The sequence below is a fragment of the Vigna umbellata genome, chromosome 8, assembly GCF_029865625.1.
Source record: "Vigna umbellata cultivar VRB3 chromosome 8, Vumbellata_1.0, whole genome shotgun sequence".
Lineage (NCBI taxonomy): Eukaryota > Viridiplantae > Streptophyta > Magnoliopsida > Fabales > Fabaceae > Vigna > Vigna umbellata.
Genome location: NC_142172.1, coordinates 38,086,655 through 38,106,327, shown reverse-complemented (window position 1 = coordinate 38,106,327; position 19,673 = coordinate 38,086,655). Strand labels below are relative to the sequence as shown.

The 19,673-nt window shown below is 30.9% G+C and overlaps 2 protein-coding genes and 1 long non-coding RNA gene across 3 annotated transcripts; 1 reads left to right on the top strand and 2 right to left on the bottom strand.

The window, feature by feature from the left end:
- Nucleotides 1-12,655: 12,655 nt before the first annotated feature.
- LOC124834542 (putative F-box protein At3g16210) lies at nucleotides 12,656-14,697 on the bottom strand. Its single transcript, XM_088095821.1, has 2 exons — nucleotides 13,813-14,697; nucleotides 12,656-13,685 (listed from the first exon to the last, which is right to left on the bottom strand). The coding sequence occupies exons 1-2, from the start codon at nucleotides 14,270-14,272 to the stop codon at nucleotides 13,006-13,008; spliced, it is 1,140 nt and encodes a 379-aa protein (XP_087951947.1). The 5' UTR covers nucleotides 14,273-14,697; the 3' UTR covers nucleotides 12,656-13,005.
- Nucleotides 14,698-15,692: 995 nt separating this feature from the next.
- LOC124834541 (DNA binding protein) lies at nucleotides 15,693-19,333 on the bottom strand. The gene is made up of 5 exons (XM_047309248.2): nucleotides 19,075-19,333; nucleotides 18,615-18,775; nucleotides 16,545-17,649; nucleotides 16,081-16,226; nucleotides 15,693-15,953 (listed from the first exon to the last, which is right to left on the bottom strand). Exons 2-5 carry the CDS (start codon nucleotides 18,746-18,748, stop codon nucleotides 15,845-15,847), a joined length of 1,494 nt encoding a protein of 497 aa, XP_047165204.1. The 5' UTR covers nucleotides 18,749-18,775; nucleotides 19,075-19,333; the 3' UTR covers nucleotides 15,693-15,844.
- LOC148194634 (uncharacterized) lies at nucleotides 15,833-16,364 on the top strand. The gene is made up of 2 exons (XR_015781450.1): nucleotides 15,833-15,975; nucleotides 16,100-16,364. It is a non-coding gene; the product is annotated as an uncharacterized LOC148194634 (long non-coding RNA).
- Nucleotides 19,334-19,673: the final 340 nt, after the last annotated feature.

Genomic DNA, 19,673 nt, shown 5'->3' with positions numbered 1-19,673 from the left:
TGTAATATGTTGTTGTTATATGTTAAATGTATTTCTCAGGGGTCATTACTTTTTGTTATTGCTCAAACTTTCTCACGATACCTTAATTGTTGTTTTTCATATAATTAAAAATCATAATAAATACATTGTTTTAATGTAAAAGTTATATTTCTATTTGATTTTGTAATGATTAAATATATCAATATATAAATTATTTTTCAAGTTGCATAAAATAAAAGGCACAAAACTCTGGTAATAACGGGGTTCCTTATATACCATTCCATGTACAAATATATCCTTTTCCTATTGAAATTATATGTTAGGGTTAAAGAAGTAACTGTCAGTTCAAACTCAAAAGTCTTTTCCAACAACCATCAAGTAGACAAAATTTTGATGTCCTTATAATTAGAGTATTACTGTATCATCTTTATCATTTTCTAAGAACAAAATGTGGATGAAAAAAAGTACTTAAGATATTTTTAAAATGCATAATGTGCTCAGTTATTTTTCTATTATTTAGTAGGTAAGCTGATTTATAAAATGTAAATAATGTATGTACTAAAAGAATAAAAAAAATTACACTCTTGTAGTCATTTACTTAAAGTCGTTATGGTAATATATAATATTTTTAAACTGATAATGCTGAGAATTTTACAGTAATAGTACATGAAAATGATAAATATAATTTAGAAGTATTTCTACATACTAATTATCGTAGTTGCGACACGTTGCACCCAAAAATCAAAGAAATCCAACCAAAATTATGCTTTCCATAGGGAATTTTTATAAAGATAAAAAAAATTTACCACTTCATAATCTTTTAATGTTTTGTCTATTTAGAACATAGTTTGACATCGTACTGTACTTGTACTTCTATTGATACCAAACGTTATTAAGGTAGTATTAGATTTTTTTTTACTAGCATGGGATGAGGAGATTTATCTTTCCAACAACTCTAATTATAGTTTATTAATGTTTTGATGAGAATTATGCTGTTGAGAATTTAAGTATGACTCTAAATTCTATATTAAGTAAAAATAGAAAAGTTCAGCATAATATAAGAAAGAAGATTTGTAATTATTGTTTTTAGGTTTTATATTAGAGGTAGTGTCAATATTTTAATACAAGAAAGAAGACTTTGAAATTTTTTATTTCTGTTCATAACAATTATTTAGTTCCTTTTCCTACAATAACATAACAATTGGATAAGTAACGAAAACATGTTAGAAGTCAGCAATTTTCACCAAACTCAACTATCTTTGGAGTTTGGACTTTGTGACAACACTTGGCATGGATCCAATGCTGCAAGCACACCACATTTTGGTATAAAATATAAGTATAGTTGCAATCACCCGTGAGGTAGATTTTCAAAGAGGTTTAAAGTCTATGGCGTGCAACGTAAGAAAGTAACTAGAACAATTTTCTTTAAAAAATGAATATTAAAATGGTTTCCAAAGGTAAGACCATAACCTTGGAGAAGGTGCAAAGGTTAATTCTTGAACCTAATTTATGTAATGATAGGTTGAGTTTGAACTTTATGAATGGATCGAGATCACACGTGCAGAACTTTTCATTACCAAGATTGAGTCAAAATAAATTGGTGGTTTTCACGGAAGACTATGATACGTGCATGGTTGACTAGAGGCAATGAGGTGTTATGTTACCAATTTTGGTTGAAGCCACCAACGCTACACCATGCAATAGTCTTTGCCTCCTTAGCTACCAATTTACAATTTATGGAAAACCTATTTCACCAACTTTGACTTTTTCTCATTTTAAAAATGAAATTAAAAGGTTACTAACTTAGTTAAAACAAAGTTAATCTATGATTTTGTTAATAAATGGTTTGTGAATTTCTTCAGCTATGTCGATAAATTATTTTGAAGATATTGTTTTTAATGTTCCTTTGGGTTGTACGAAAGGAAATTGTTTGGTTGATGGAATTAACTATCGTCTTTAATTTGACAATTCAAAAGTTTAGAATTTTCGTTGAAAGAGGTTCTGATATTCTTATTGGGAAATGGAAATGGAGGAAGCAAAGTAAGAATTGATGACTTCCATGGTTTGAATGGATCAAGGGAAAATAATAAGAAGAGAATGAATCCCAAGGAAAATTTTGTTCTCTCCAATGGCTCGTTGAAAGAGAATGTATCTTGAAATTTATAACCTTTTTTTTGCAATTCTTTTGCTGTGGTTTTATCTATTTGAGTAATTGTATTAGTTTATTGAAGCGGGTTAAATTTGTTATTTTATAGGTATGTTTTATCGTTTTTTTTATCATATTGCTAAAATGTCTATTTACTTTATTTTAAAAATATCTTTTAACAACATTAGCCTTAATACAAGGGATATGACAATGAATATTTTCGTCAATAGTTCTGAGATATATTAATACGATGTAAAAAAAAAGGAAAGTTTTTAGTTTTAGTTATGAACCAAAACAAAAATACTTCACATTTTGTTTCAATTAAAAAAAGCTGAAACATTAAACCGAACATAAATAAAAGGATTGGATTTATGACAAGAATTGTAAAAGAACTCTTATAATATATCTTTTTGTTTTAGTTTCACAAACAATCAAAGAAATAGACAATATCTAATTTTAATATAATTATTTAAATTTAAGAGTTTATACTAACAGTTGTGAGAAAAACCATTGTCAACAGGACCAAAAGTTTTTTTAACTAAATACTAATATTTATGATAGAATTTGTCTTGATAAGTGACTTTATTAGATTAGAAATGTTAAATAAAATAATCGATTAGTTCATCTGAAATGGTATAAAAATTTACTTATAAAAGCTTTATTTAGTCAATACATTTTTCTTTTTTTTAAAAAAATATTTTATTTTAATTGTTCGTATAAACTATTGTTAACTTCAATTTTCTTTCGGCAATTTTTATTATGTATACTTTATGAAATATTTTATACATCAATTCTAATTTGATTTACATAAAAAATTTAAGAAATATTAAGCATAATGTAGTAATTAATTATGTATATAAGATTAAAATAAAAAATAAGAGCAATAAAAAATATATTAAAACATTGAAATTATTTATACCTATATATAAGGAAGATTTCTCTCTTTTTATACACAATTCATATTTTTATTTTACCTTTTATAATATAATCTTTCTTAAACGTCTTTTTATGAATAACCGTTATTTTGAAATTTGTTGAATAAATATGTTTTTTCCTTCTTTTTTATTTTTTCCAGAATTGTAATTATATATTCAATTTTGTTAAGGAATAAAAATTTATTTTACATATTCACTCAATCAATTTACAAAATTATTATTAAATTATATTATAATATAAATATTTAAAAAAATATGTGGCGACAACATGTATTTTCACTAGTTAAAAAAAGGAAATTAAATACCTACAAAATATTTTTTTATAAATATATCTATTTTTCAAACAACTTACAAGTTAACAAACTGGTTAAATAAATTTGTAATTAATTTAATCGACGTTGTCAAATGCATTGTATGTTAAAGATTATTAAAAATAACTTATGATTCAGTGTATAAGAATTAAATTTAAATTTCACATTATGTGTGTTTAAGATCTTATAATTCTTAAGCAAACGAATTATCTGGTTTTTGTTATTATTAATTCAATGTGCTAAGTTAATTTATCTAATATAATAAAATAAATATTTAAACAAAAATAGGAAGTAAAAACCATTAAGACATTAATGAAATTATCAACTAAAGTTAATTTGATAAAATAAATAATATAATTATTTTGTGTGGGTCGGCCTGCTTGATGGACCTACACAATCTAACCCATTGTTGGATTAGGGATGGACTCATTCGTTTATCATCTAATAATTACTCCTTCAATAACGATTTCAATATTAAGGTACATGTTAATCCAAATATTTAAAAATTCAAACCTTTTATAAGATATTGAACTTTTTCATTTTTACTCATATGTATATATATAATAATTTAATGAACCGTGCTCCTTGCTGTTTTGTTTTATGTGTGAAGTAAGGATAAGTTTTTGGAGCAACTTCATGTTTTGTTGTGCGCTTTTGCTATCAAGAACACTCCAAAACTTTCACTCTGAATTGATATGTTGTCTTTTTCATCTTTTGTGTGTACTAATACAAACTATTCCACGCTATATTTTCAAACTTTTAAGGGCCAAACAGTGAACTGCAGTATGCCATTTGTGCATGCCTCAGAAATTGTGGGTCAGCCCCCTCAATTTGTTTCCATTTGCTTATACTCTTTCTTCTTATCTTTCTATTAAAAACAAGTTTGGATGAGTTGGTGCTTGTGTTTTACGTCATTGAAACAACTTTCTACACTCACAATAAGATCTTTATACCAGTAATAGCTAAAATCAATTTGACACCTTACTGGAAATACTGGTGAAGTTCAATCTTTCATGGTTATTTTTATGACTACAGAACAAGATCAATGTAATATGTAATATATAAATAATTTCCAGAGATAAACAAGCTGGACTCAGGTCCAGAACTTACTAATTTTCCATATAAGTTCAGCACCGCCTCGACAAAAGTCAAGAAAATTTAGAATATAAATGTAGTAAAAATCGATGTTACATACTTACAATTGTTACAAGAATCAACAACACACGTAACTTATAAAGGAATGCTGTTTATCCCCTTTTTATACCATTGTGTTTTTAATCAGACAAGTTCTTGAGTCGTTTTTACTTTTAATTAAAAAAATAGTAATCTTTGTTTCTGTTTTTAAACATATCAGTAGGTCTGGTGTTGTCAAATTCAGCAAAATTTGAGCATCAATTCAATCACCTGCCACAGAGTTGCTCATAATAACTTTGTCTTGGTTTAAGCATAGTGAGAAATATAACTATGTATAATATATATATATATATATAACTTGCTTTTATAGATTAATCCTTTTAAGAGAACGTAAACTACTAATTCAAGTGTCCTTCCATGATAATAGGCATGCCATTAACATAAATAATCACATATTTTGGGTCTGTTACATACATATCAGTAATTGTTAACAATGGTTATTAATGTAAAACTAATCTTATGATGCGCCCCTTCAAGAAGATAGGTAGTGATTTATTTCATTACTGATATGTGGTTGAAAGGTCATTATGAAAGTTCACCTTTTTTGTTGTGCTTTTACCTGTAAGTGTAACGAAAACACAGACCAAACATTTTTAAGTTATTTGTCTATTTGTAATTTAAAACGCTGTCAGTATGTAATTAAGGGTAATTAAGAGTGAGAGCCATTAAGATTGGAGCCAAAAAAAATTAAGGTTGGAGCCAAGAGCAGATAGTACTTGAAATTTATTAAATGAAGATTGGTCGTGTTTGGCTATATAATGCTATAAACATGTAAGGATTCATAATTTGCAGATAGAAAATAATACACATGTCAGATGGCTTTTGTGAAGAGTGCTTCCTAACAACTGATTTATGAAGATAGCTGGCTGCAATTGAAGTTATTAATTGAAACATTGTCATTAAAACCTTTTATAATATTGGTTGCACCAAACATTTTAATATAGCCTAGATAATGAACCAAAAAAGTACAGTTGTTGATGGTATCAGTTAAAAATGCTGTGGATAGTTGAAGAACATTATGAATGAATTGAACACTTCTGTTGATAGCAACTAGCAGAAGCTAGTAAACCTGAAACATCTATACCTTGCACACTAATGTTTAATAAATGTTCAATTTATGTAAGACATTGTACACTCTTAAAGAGAGATTTAAATTAGTGACTCATTCTTTCTTCGTATCTTTTATACGAAACTTCTTATTAAACTTTGGTTAGGATGTTGCATGGATTTAAGAAATGGATCTTAAATCTAATTCAACCTTATAAATGAATTTTTAAAATATGTGAATTTGTTTTATTTTTATTCGATGTGAGATTTTTATCATCCATCTTTTGTATAAAAATATATATATTCCATAAGACTATATTAATCGTAGTCCGATAACAAGTCATAAGATAAACTTAACAAACAACAAATTAGGTTTTGAATGATGATGATATCATCTAAGAAGTAGATTTTAAATTTAAATCCATCCTACAAAATGAGTTTGTAAGTTCTCTGATTGTTGTATATATGAATATGAATTTGCCTTGTCAGGTGAAAAATTTGCTGTTTGTCTGGATTACTTCATTATCTTCCTTTAGTTGCTGTAGGCAACTCGTTCTGTGATAATTCAAATTTATTCACTGCACAGATTTACTACCATAACAAGTTTGTCTTCTTTTTCTCTTCCTCATCCAAATGAAGTTTCTATGTCAGGGTTCTACATATGATTGCACGAGGAACTAAGTCAACAAAAGATATATACATGGCACGAGTGAAATGAGGCGTTGTTTAGTATAATATTGACAATCAAGAAATCTATATACCATGTGATGTTTGCAGAGTAAAGTTGTGTAGCTTTAAATTAAAAGGCAATAATTAAGACAACGTTTAAAACAGTAACATGGGTTGCTTGTTGTTGCATACAAAACCTGGTTTTTCTACTGTTGTAAACATTGAAATTAATTTGTTTTTACATGGGCTCCGAAGCTGGTCCATGATGATGATGATGATCTTAAACCATCATGCTCTTTTGTTTCCTAGCTGATTCCAAAGAAAACACCACTATGATCTACAGGGTTACCAAAAATTTGCTCCACACTTGCCACACAAAAAGGAAAGTGCAGGTTTTTCATTAATGGACACAGTAGCACCGTGTTTCTGAACTAATCCATGACCATGCATGTGGTATACTGCTTCACAGTGAAAATGTAATGCATTTTATTAGAGAAACAATGACATGTGAGAATTTAAGTTTCTTATTCAAAGTGCACTTTATTAGGTAGAGGAAATTTACTATATAATGCATTTTCTTATGACACCTTTTTAATTATTAATTAAGTTTTACTGAAACTAATAAAATGTCTAGTGAGATTCATTGAATAAAAAATGAAAACAGACAAGAAAAAAGTATATAAAACATAAACAGATAGAGTAAACAGTGGAGATCATGATGTTAGATTGAACCAGAATTATATAGCTTCCGTAAGCAAATGCGTTGCATGTGGAAGAAATGCTATAACATAAGCACTTTTTGTTGCTGTGTCAAATTAGAATGACGCAATTGTACCTTAAAAAGCTACAACTCTATCAGTAGAGCAGATAAATTATATTTACCGATCATACTCATCTTTTTCTTTTTAACTAAAAGGATTCGGCATAGCGTGTTAGGTATTACTATAGGCTAAAACGAGATATTATGTGATGATACTTGAATGTTATGCAAAAACTAAAAATAACATGAATCGAAAGAGGCATGATGTAAGAGAAAGACACATGTAGCGATCTTGCTTGCGACAAATCTACAGCATATAGAGATGAGGGTTTAATTGATGGGTCTTGAAATCTGAAAGAAATTGAGACGTGTTTGGGTGACCCAAAGTTTTTGTTGATAAGGACTGTCAAACGCAAAAGATGGGCCAATATGTGGAAATTTATGAAAGCTTCCCCACCTGTAGTCTTGTGAAGGTGCATGAGAGCAACCCATTGCAACAAATTATGATGCAACTTTTGACTCCAAAAAAAAAAGGATTATCATGGAACATAAGGGTATGCCAATAGTAAGAAAAGTTCAGTTTTTTTTGTATATTTACTTTTCTTGTGAATAAAAAAAGGTTGAGGCCAAACTCTATATATGTATTATTTTGAGTACAAAAAAAAACCCTTTTTGCTTATACACTTGACAGCATATTATGTGAAGATAACTTTTTTGATTGTGTGAACGAAGCATGAAGTAAGAGAATGAAAGTAATTAGAGCAGCATCAAAATGAAGGTAAGTTTGAAAGATTAAGCAAGAGAATGAAGTGGATGCATAAGTATGGGGCCAGATGTGAGCATTAAAAAGGAGGGAGACATGGTGGTTCAATTGATGTGAGATGAGAACCACCTCATGATTATTGAATTAGATGATAGAATATATGTATCAAGATTAACTCGCTTTAATCTTGTAGTCAGTGTAAGAGGTTTTGATAAGGAAGTTTGAACAATGGAATAAAACTTTAGTCATATTGTAATGAATAAACTAATTTAGTGGAATGATTTAATAATGAAAAAAGGGATAATCCCGAAGGAAGAATGGTTGTTGAATAATGTTTTTGGTTTCTTGACTGGTTGATTTTGGGGTGAGAGTTTTGTTGGTTTGTCTTTGTAGTTTTCTTGTACTCGTATTTGATTCCTAATGATGTTGTCTGCAACATGCTTGTTGCCTCCTGGGATTATTTGTTTTGAAAGCAGTGGATTTGAGATTGAATTATTGCATATATTTTTGTATAGGTATATATTGTAGTAGCCGGATCTAACATCTATCTAAGCAAAAAGGTTGTTGACAAATGAGTCATATTATTGCCATAATTGACACGTTATGATTGTGAAGTGACACTGTGTGCTTTATGTTCTTTCAGGAATTTGGAGTTAGTATTGGCCATTCTTCATTCTCACTCACTTCAATGCTAAGGTACTTAAAAACAACACCACAGAAATCATTCACTCTTTATTATTATTATTATTATTATTATTATTATTATTATTATTATTATTATTTTGAAATCTAAATTTCCTATTCTCAGAAAACAAAAACTCAATTACTCAAACCTCTCTTGGTATCCGTCTACGTCCTGATTGTGATGTAAAAAACTTCAGTTTCAAAATTTGATTTCTCTTTCCACTACTTTTCCCATTTTCCACCTAAATCATTGCACCTCTAATGTAACTACAAATAGACAGCGTGTTTGAGTTTGTGTTTTTTTATGTTTAAATTTTCACATCAAATTCAATGCAGAAACTATTTTCATACTAAGGAGGTCAATACAAACGTAGATTAAAAAAATAATGGTAACGAGATACAATTTTACATCTATTTAACATACAATATTTATATTTTTTTTTGAAAAAAAGTAAAAAATAAATAAAAAAAATTGTGTCAAATGTATATTAAAATTTTGTGTGTCAAAATATCATTATTTAAATATGTCCATATTTTATGTATATGCTTATTTTTCTTTGTTGGTAATTTTTTTTTGTTCCTAAGAAGAAAATGGATTAAAAAATTAATATCGAAATGAAACATATTTGTATGGAAAAAGGCTTTAATATATTAAAAAACACAAAATATTTAGTATATTAGAAACTTCATGTGTATGAACTTAATTAATATTTGTTACCTTGTCTCTTTGGTAAACAGTCTGTTCCATATTTAACACGCAGTTCTATCATTTAGAGTCCAAATAGTTCACTGCCGAAAGATTTCAGCCAAGAGTTTGATTTCCTTTGACACAAATGACATCCCTCATAATTCTTTATTAAAAAAATTTCTCTCTAATCAATAAATCGTGTGATATTCGTAACAATTATTATATATAAAAACTTTAAATTATTTAAGTTTAAATATTTGTACATAAGTGATTTAACAGTAAATATTTACATACATTCTAACAATAAATTATTTAAATAATTCCATCCTATAAACTTATAAACTTGGTGAACTCCTGATATATATTTAACACTGATAAGAGAATGGAAAGGTATTTTCTTCCTGTCCCATTATTATTAATTGTATCTCATATTAATATAAAGAGATTAAAGAAAAAAGTTATTTTAACAGTGGTTACGCTTATGTGATACATATATTTTCACTTTGTATTAAAAAAAACAGCGTATAATACGGTACTCAAGATTAAAATACCTTCCTGCACACATAACGTTACTGCCATTGTTACTGCTACGCCTCCTTTCTCTCCTACATTCTTTGACAGGTTTATGGAAAAAAAGAAATTAGAATATGTTTTTCGTGTTCCGAATGTTGTAGAAAGCTTGTTCTGAAAAATCTTTGAAACAGATAATCCGAAAATAATTTTTAGGAAGATTTAGGGTGCAGTTAGAAATTATGAGGGCATGAAGAAAATGCTGAATGGGAGGAATTTAATGCAACTGTCAGATCCATATTCAACCTGGCCCAAACCCAATCCCAAGTATTTGATCAAGTTGGTGTTTAAATTCTTACAGATAAGAGAAATACAAATTCAAACATTAGAATAAATATTCTTTTCTTTAAAAACAAGACCTTTCTAGCCACAATTATCTTCATCTTTAATCTTTTTAACGTCAATTTTTTTCAAACAGTGCACAAAAATTAAACTCTGAACATTTTGACCAAAAATTAATGTATTTAGAAATAAAAAAACATTCCATACATACAAAAGAAAATTGTCACTTATTTTAAAGACAAAATATACTCTTCCTAAAAGTTACTTTCAACACATATAGATTAAAAATAAAACTAATTTTAAATATATAAATAAATATAAACCTTATCTTATAAACTAGTTTTGTGAAGTTAAATTAGACTTAAAGTCATTATTAAATAATATATTAACGATATTTGTTAGTTGTTAGATATATTATTTCACCCTAGACTAACTATTAATGTCTAGTTCTATGTTTGATATGTATATACCTTAGTTTTAAGAAATATGTTGAAAATCTCACATTAACTAGAAATATAACTAATTCAAAATACATAAATACATGCAAATCTCATCTTACAAATCTATTTTTATAAAGTTGGATTAGACTTAAAGTTTATTTTTTAATAAAATCTTTGTTCAACTTTAGGTGAAGTAAATTTAATCCGAAGTATGAACAAAATTGAATACAAAAACTCACATTGTTAGTGATGCAAAGCAATGCCCTCTATTTGAAATTCAAGGTCAAAGCAACAAATATCTCAACATCATCTGCAAAAATAAATCATTTTCGAAAAGGTTCATCTTTTGTAGTTCAAAAGATTATTTCAGAACTTTTCATATTAATAGTTATTGCCATTACCATAAATTTTTAAATGGAATTCAAAAATAAAACAACCTGAATTCACACAAGTACACAACAGGCACTGCGAAACTCAAGGATGCTCCGGCTTTGAAGGTTGTCTGATGAAATTTCTGCAAAAAATAACTATTATCAAGCAATGATATATAAATTCTTGAAGTAAAGAAAAATACACAGTTAATGCAAGCAACAAATATGATTATGACGAATTGAACATTAAAAAGCCTACAAAACGTAAGACAAAAAATTAGTAAGAAATATGCTAATTAAAGAAACAAAAAAAATAAGGCACCAGCAAAAGGTACCGTGTTAGAAGCACAGAAAGCGAGTCAAATTAAAAAGAATAAATAAATAAATAAAAAAAAAAAAAAAACTAGTTCATTAGATAGTAGAGTTTTTAAGCCTTAAGCATAGTTCAAGCAATTTATTCTACTTAATATGAAATTCCAAACATATTCATCCAAAGATATTATTTCTTTTACAGCTTCACTCACCTATTAGCATGGTTATCAAATCGATTTGGAGAAGCTGCTTCCAACAAGAACCGTTCCCCTGTCTGATTCAGCTGCTGTGCAAAATAGGTGAAACACAAAACCAATATTAAACCAGCATAACCTGTCAGATCGGTAAAATCAATTCAACAAAAGAAAACAATAAATACCAATTTCAACTTCTTTTTCTCAACAAGTTCAACCTGACATATTAGTGATTTTATTTTTTATTCTACTTATAAACTTATTATTAATAAATATTATAGAAAGTTTTGATTAAGTATGATACTCATTTTATTTAAACTTTACACATTTTAAATACTAAGAACCTGTAAATTTTGGTTTTAATATTATTTTGTATATTTGTTTCCATCCGAAATAAGAATTAAATTTTAAACTAATACCTTGATCAGTTTTTTATTTTTTATTTTTATTTCAAATTCATATTAAACATCATTATGTATCTTGACATTTCATCTGAACTAAGAGTACAACAATCATTTGTCATCACATAAAAAATATTATTAAACTAGTACCTTGATCAATTTAAAAAGTATTGCCCACTAGTATTTGGTTTGTTGCACCTTAATTTATCCTATAGGTAGCCATTTTCGTAGTTCAACTCTTAACAAGAGTACCAATCATTAGGATTTAAGCATGAGAGCATAGTCCAATCCAAAAATTAGTCCACTAGATGGAAAACGCCTCAAAATTTAAGTATCACATCAACGTGTTTATTCTACTAAATGTTATACTCCTACAAGCATCCCATCAGGGAATTTAGCCAAGCAATATAATGTAATATTTTTAAAACACTATTTCTGCACTAAATACTATACACAAAAGAAAAAAACTATCATAGTTTAGTAATTAGCTGATAAATGTCAACAACGTATCACCATAATAGGCAAGTATATAAGGATATTAAGCAACTACAAAAGCCTGCCTAATGTTGTAGGACCAGTCGCTTGACTACCAGAACACTTCCATAATTGTTAAAAGAACCCTCTGTGTCCTTAAATAAACAGATATACAGACATAAATGCACGTTCCACATTCCCTGAATGCGAAATCTCAAACTAGAAAAATTATGCACATGACTGTTTCATAGTGGTCAGGGAATTAGGATAGACAACAGACAAAATTCTCCTGAGCAATGTTTCACGATTGCCATCAGATTTCACTCCCTAGTTATTCCTTCTAGTTATTCCTTAACCTTCCCCATTTTTTATTTTCATTGTAATGATAAACATAACAAAACCGCAAGCCATTCAAGACTACAAATATAATGACAGTTTGGTAGACAAATCTCATATTGCTCAACAACAAACTGACATAATTTAGACAAACATTATAATGATGAAAAAAACTGAGTTAACACCACCTCGAATAGTTTACAGACAAAATTCTTTTAGAATTTAAAGCAAGCAAAACATACTAACAGGTATCGTATTCGCAGTAAACCGTTGGGTACTTGGAATCCACAAACACGAAACAAAGATAAAGACTTGGTTTACACTCCTTGTACTTGGAATGGTTTAATCCCACCGAGAAAGCAACAAAATGTGTGGAAAATAAACGTAGACGTGATAAGTCAATGATAACATACACTGCATAAGTATCAGATTGGAATGTCGTTACCCCTTCAATAAGAAACTACACCACTTGCTATGTTCAGTAAAAGTAAGCTCTCAGCATAATAACCACAATAAACAAACCCTGCGCCTATTTCAATTCGAAGGTCCGTAAAACTTTTCTTCTTTATGTCCAGCGAATACAGGCATCTCCTTCCTGCCACATCCACTAGCAGCAACACCTCTCCACTGCACGTAACACACAATTCCATCGGTGGAATTTCCACGTCAGTGAGCATCATTCCCAAAGACGGTGCTTCCAAGCAAAATCCGCTCATAAGAAAAGAAAAGGCCTTCTTCCAAGATTCCACCTCACCATATTCTTTCATCATCCAAATGTTACAAGAGCATGGAGAACCCCCATCCACATCGTACACAGTAAGTGTCTTCCCATTGCCACCCCCAACAACCTTAATCATACCCCAAGAGGTACGACGAGCCAAGCTCTCTGGCAGCATAACTTCACGAAACATCTCACCCTCAAAGTGAAAGGACAAAACAAAATTGTACCATCCACCAGCCACGTAGCGTTTGGCAACCCAGTGAACAAGCCCATCGTGAAATCCAGGGGGAGTATCTCTAGCAACGTAGCAGACAGGAGCAATGCCATGATCAAGGGTCCTCCAACACCCAGTTGCAAGAGAGAAAACCTCAACCTCGGGAGCAGAAAGGCCGAACCTTTCATCATCCATGTTGGAAGTCCCACATCGACTAGAGATAAGGCCAAATTATAATATATAAGTGAGGTGCAAACCTCACCCTACAAGCCGGTTTTGTGGGGTTGAGTTAGGCTTAAAAACCCACTTTCTAATAATCCACCATGCAAGAAATCCTGACCACCTTGTAATCACATTTACTGGAATCAAAGCCTAATGCAACGTTGGAAGTGTAGTAGCAAGGGTACTGAAGGGGAGCGGGGAGGGTGACAAATCGTCGAATACACGGGTTGCAGACGATGACAGTTTGGCAATGCTCACCGTAGGCGACGCAAACAAGGCCGTTGCAGAAGGAAACGACGGAATAATCGTGGTGGAGTAAGGAGGGGAGGCGGAGGGTGGTGGAGGGGTGGTGGTGGCGGTGGGGGAGGATGAAGCGGTTGCTGAACTGAAGGAGGAGAACGGAGGAGGAGTGACGGTGGTGGAGAGAGATAAAGGATGGGTGGGTGATGAGAGAGCGCCATGACTTGCAGACGGTGGTGAATCTGAGAAGGGACTTTGGCGGAAGTCTGCGAAGGATTTCCGTAAGGATTTCATGGGGTAAGAAGACGGTGTCAGACATTGAATTTTGAATCTACAATCAAACTATGAAATGGAATGGTGCTAATTTAATTGACCATGAGACGGAATAAGAACGAATCAGATTTACCAGGTAACAAAGTACGAAACGGTGTCCAAAGAAATTGTTACAAATCAATTACACAAATCCCTTTCCTAGCTTCGTTTCTTCCGTACACTTAACTCTTTTCTCCGTTTAAAACTATTCTTCCGAGGTTCTTCACTTTGTGCTACGTACGGCCTACAAAATAACAATGTATTAGAAGATAACACCTTCCTAAGACCACAACATCAACCCAGTTGTGAGAACATAAATGTCGAACTTTTCTTTGTCCAGCCTGCAACCAATTCAGACGCCTCATGATCACAATTCCTGGGATCTAATGCCAAACAAGAAAAAAGCAAGACTGAATGTCGTGGAATGTGAAAGCTAACATTAACTACTTGTCCGAAACAAGCGCAGATATATTTTGATAACTTTAAAAAAAAAAAAAGGATTACAATTTAATTTAAAAGGATAGAGAATAGTGTGTAAAATTAACTCTAAATAGGTTAGAGATAACTCTAAATTATATATTTTAACTTTTTTAATTGTTATAATAACCATGAATAAGGTTTTGCTCTAAAATAAACAAGTTTTGATATTTTATTTTGTTTTCACCTACTAAAACTTAAAAATAATTTTCTTTCTAAATTTCATCCTTTAAAAATATAAAATTATTATTTTCACATCTTTCAAATTTAATACGTAATTGCCCTTTCTCATTTGATTTTTTTCTTTTTCACTTTAACATTTTTAAATTAGTACATGAAAAAAAAAATTGGAGATGATTTCCAATTAATTATTTAAATATACTCCAATTTTAAATTTTAAATAATGTATTAATATTATTTCTAATTTATGAATTAATTGCTTAATAATTAGTTATCTTTTAATTTTGATTAATATGTATTCTTAGTAAAATTAAATTAAAGATAATTTTGTAATTCATTGTATTATTTAACTAACATGATTTATTTTTCTGTAACATCAATCAATTTTACCAAAAAAGAAAAAAAAAACTTAATTCCCTTTATTTTCTATTCTCTTTCCCTCAATCTAAACCCATAAGTGTCATATAAATTATTACTTGATTTTCTATTAACATTCACAAATATTTCGATTGATATAGCAAGAGTGATTGAAAACAATGATTTCAACTTTTTGTAAAAGATGAATCCAACTCACTTATTTAATTTTCTGGATATAGTTTTAATCCATTACAATATATAATAAATTGGACGCTAAAAAAACGTAAAGCTCCATCCTTTCTATTATTTAATAAGTATTTATATTTGTAAAAAATAAGTTAAACTCAATCAAAGTAAAAAAAAAAAAGTAACTTGTACTTTTTAAGCGAAGTGAATTTTGAAAAGAATTCGACTGAAAAAAACAGTCAAATATGATATCAATATATTCCATAGAAACTAGCTTGAGTGCTCAGTTAAAATCTAAACACACTTCTACGCAAAAATTGTTCTGATAGTTAAGAACAACACTGACGATAACGCAACAGGAGAGAAAGAAACTAACTAATCATGCCGACCAAAATTTTACAAAAGCATCCACAAAAACTTTCCAAGCAGCTAAAAGAGGGTTGGGTTCTCGCTTTGCGGAATTCTTATCTGCTCCATCCCAGGATTCTCTGCAGTGAAAACCATAGAAAGGTACAATTAAATGTTCGTAAATAACCAAACCAATTTCACTTCTATAATAGAATGGAGTTAAAATAGGCACATTAGTTGAAATAAAATCAATTTCTATATACTTACAGATGTATCCTATCCACAGTTGTGCCGCTTCTCTGAGAGTTGCCACCAAGTTGACCTTCAACTCTATGTTTATCGGCTTTTAGCAGGTCATCGTCTTCCTCTGATGGTTTACATGTCTTGCTGAGGTTATTGGTTTGAGTGTTTGTCTGTAAGAATACATTTAAAGGTTACATTGAAATTTCCCCTCAAATAAGTATCAGAAAAGTAGTTACTAGATATTGTTTATTATTTATGGGATCCGCGAGTCTTAATCTTTTCAGTGAAAATGCAAACCAATTAATCCAGTTGCTGAAGATGAAAGAGAAAACACAAAATTGACACATAACAAATAGTATCCAATTTTGTGCCTGCAAAACACAATTTTACCAAAACCGTATTACTGCACACCCCTCCCCAAAACAGAAAGAAATACCAAATAATCGAAGACGACTGTAGTGCAATAAGTGTGATAGATTTAGAAATACCATAATTTCATCCGTTTTCTTGCTTTGGTCGATGGTTATGGTATTTTTATGCGATACTCCAACTTGAGAATCAGTGCGGTCTTCAAATTCATAATGTTCTTTGTGGGTAGAATGATTGGAGCTTTCTTCAGATATATCTCCTACACTCTCCTCCTTATCAAGCCCAGTGTTAGAGGTGTTCTTTAATATTTGATTTACCGGGGCATCCTCAAATTTATTGTCCAATAAATTGAAATTCTTCGAGGGCTCTATACCATTTAATTCAGACTTTTCCTCGTCTTGTCTCAATTCCAACATTTTCATATCAGTTTCTGGTGAATTACGTGAGTCCATCAACCCTTCAGGACTTCTTATTCCATCAGCAGTCATGGAACCAGGGGTTAGTGGAAATGTCTCGACTATTAAGTCCTCTGTCACAGCATTTACTTTGGTCATTGGTGTTTTGGCAGCTGCCAACTCTTGTTCAACTTTCTGTTTGAGTGTAGAAGAATCATTTAACTGCATCTCAAGAATAGCAATTTCATTTGACTCCTTACTCACTATATTCACCTGGCTATCATTTAAGACATGCCCGTTGTCGACAAATTTGTACTCATTTCCAGTGCAACATCCATCCACAGAAATTTCAACAGATTCATTGGTCGTAACACCTATGGGGCTAACATTCATGGTATGCTCTTGGTCAACCACTTGATGCTCAGCTCTAGTATCACGCCCATCAGCAACAACCGCTTCAATAGGTTCCTTGTGACCAAAACTTATGACGTGCCCTTTGTCAACCACCTTGTCCACAACTTCAGTATACGACCCATCAGAAACAGAAATCATTGTTTTATTTGTATCCTGAACCTTGTCAGACTCACAATGATTTTCAATTGAAGATGCAGTGGAAAAAGGTTCGGGAACTCTGGCAATTGAACCCAGCGGATTTTGTTCAAAAAATTTATCAGTGTTTAGATCTTCTAAAGTGAACTTAGCAGGACCCAACACTCTATTTTCTTGAATTATATCACGTACAATCTCCCGTACTGTGTAGAAAGAGCCACCGACTTCTTTATGTGTAAGATTAAGTGATGGAAAGTTTCCGTTGTTTGAATCTTGGTATCTGGATACAAGTAGAAAGATGGATGAGAAAATTAGAACTAGATTGATATCAAATAACAGAAAGAATACGTAAATACAAAAAAGGTTTCACCTGTGAATAAAAGTTTAAGAAATAGGCAATTCAACAAGTGCCCAAGAATAGATGTCGCAAAAGTAATCATATCGGCACTAAGAAAACATCAAATACCAATATAATAAGCAACACTACTGCTCTTGGATCACATTTGCACTATCGACAGGTTGGTAGTTACACAAGTAACTCAAATAATGAGTCAGGATTCAAAGCTTGTATCAAGAAAGTGGCCATTCCTTTAAATGATCTCGTCAACATAGTGTTTAACAGGGGGTGAAATGGAGATGAGATAATGGACTTCTATAAAGTATCACTGCTTGGTTCAATTTTTACGACAAGAGGAGAACGGAAGGTGGTAATCAAATGTTTGTTCCCCTCCAATATTGGGGAATTTGGATGAGAGGGAAGAGGATTTATAAAATTTGAAATGCACTGACAAAAATATATCTAATCATGTTTTGAAATATAAAATGATAAGAATATAAGAGTAAATTGATTTGTAAAACCTGTCCCCATCCCTTTTTAACCAAACAAGACGCCTCCCCTTTTAATCAGACAGAATGTTTTAATCAAAATCACTACCATCACCTCCCTTGCATTAAAATATTTCTCTTCCTCCGAACCAAACAGATCCTAAACGAAAAATATTTACCAGTGAGTGTACAAACGTATATGCTAAGCATAAGCGAAATATTGGCTAAGGTCAGAAAATTAAACAGCGGGTAAAGATGAAAACAACAAGTACAATATATATTAGATTACATCTTTAAACAACCAAAATTAATAATCTGTGAAACAAAAGCAGGCACAATGATGAGATAATTTCAAATCCAAATTTGAATACGATAGTGAATATGTAGTCAAGTGAAAGTATGAAACTAAAACGCAATTACTTTTGTATAAAGGATTCCACCATTGCCTTTCTTTCCTCCTTGGAGCGCCGAATCCGAGTCTTTCTCCCTTCCGATTCATTATGCTTAGCAAGCGCAAACGTTTGCCCCAGGCCACCCCTTACAGAATGCATCATGTTTGGCACCTCTTCAAGAATCTCAACCTGCGTGCAGTGATAGTCAACTCAAAGACACATTACATAACACTTGATAATCTGCTTAGAGATATCATCACTAGCGAAACTCAATGGCACTGGTGCACAACAAAAGAAACTCCTAAACACTTCAATATCACAAAAAGCTTCAATACAAGGGAAAAGTGAAGAGATAACGGGCAAGCATAAAATAGCAAGAAGTAATTGGGCCCGGAGTAGGATCCGAGGCCTACAGCTATATTCACCCCGAAATTGATAGTGGTTAGGTTAGCAACCCAAGAAAATGAAAGAAAGAGATTTTGTGGTACCTTGCAAAACTTGTATGAGTAGAATGGTCGTATGCAGTGAAGATAATTAGAGTTGAGGAATAGATGAGAAGCAGAAAGAGGAGAAAAGAGAAGCGTGGAAATTGGGGAAATAAAAAAAAAAATTGAGAAAGAGATAAGGACGGGCACTGTACTGCGGAAGAAGAGGGTTTTGTAATGAGGTGTGAAGGTAGTAAAACCCTCACTCACTCACTCACTCACTCACTCACTCGCATCGCAACATAACATTCAAGAGCCAAACTGCATCGTGTCAATATTCAATAATACGTCGCGATAGCGATTGGTCCAAGTGTGGGCGCGGGAGACTGTTTTCTTTTAATATTTGTAAGTTTTGCGACCTCTTTTGGAAACGAGTTATACGAAAATAAATAAAAATATATTTTTGAGAAAAAAAAAGTATATATAAATACATTTTAAAATTAACCTCCTCTGTATATATGAATATGTTAAAAGTATAGTCTATTGATATAACTATGTTTTAATACTACAATTTTATTAAGTAAAAATATGTTTGTTTAAACTTATAGTTTAAAGAATTAAGACTTAATATGGTTGAATTAAGATATGCAAAATTAACTTGT

Coding starts and splice junctions, on each gene's coding strand:
- LOC124834542 (XM_088095821.1), bottom strand. CDS start 14,272: ATGTCTGACACCGTCTTCTTACCCCATGAAATCCTTACGGAAATCCTT. Junction 13,686..13,812: donor GGTCAGGATTTCTTGCATGG/TGGATTATTAGA, acceptor GGACTTCCAACA/TGGATGATGAAAGGTTCGGC.
- LOC124834541 (XM_047309248.2), bottom strand. CDS start 18,748: ATGATGCATTCTGTAAGGGGTGGCCTGGGGCAAACGTTTGCGCTTGCT. Junction 17,650..18,614: donor GTGGAATCCTTTATACAAAA/GTAATTGCGTTT, acceptor ACTTGTATCCAG/ATACCAAGATTCAAACAACG. Junction 16,227..16,544: donor AGAAAACGGATGAAATTATG/GTATTTCTAAAT, acceptor GTATTCTTACAG/ACAAACACTCAAACCAATAA.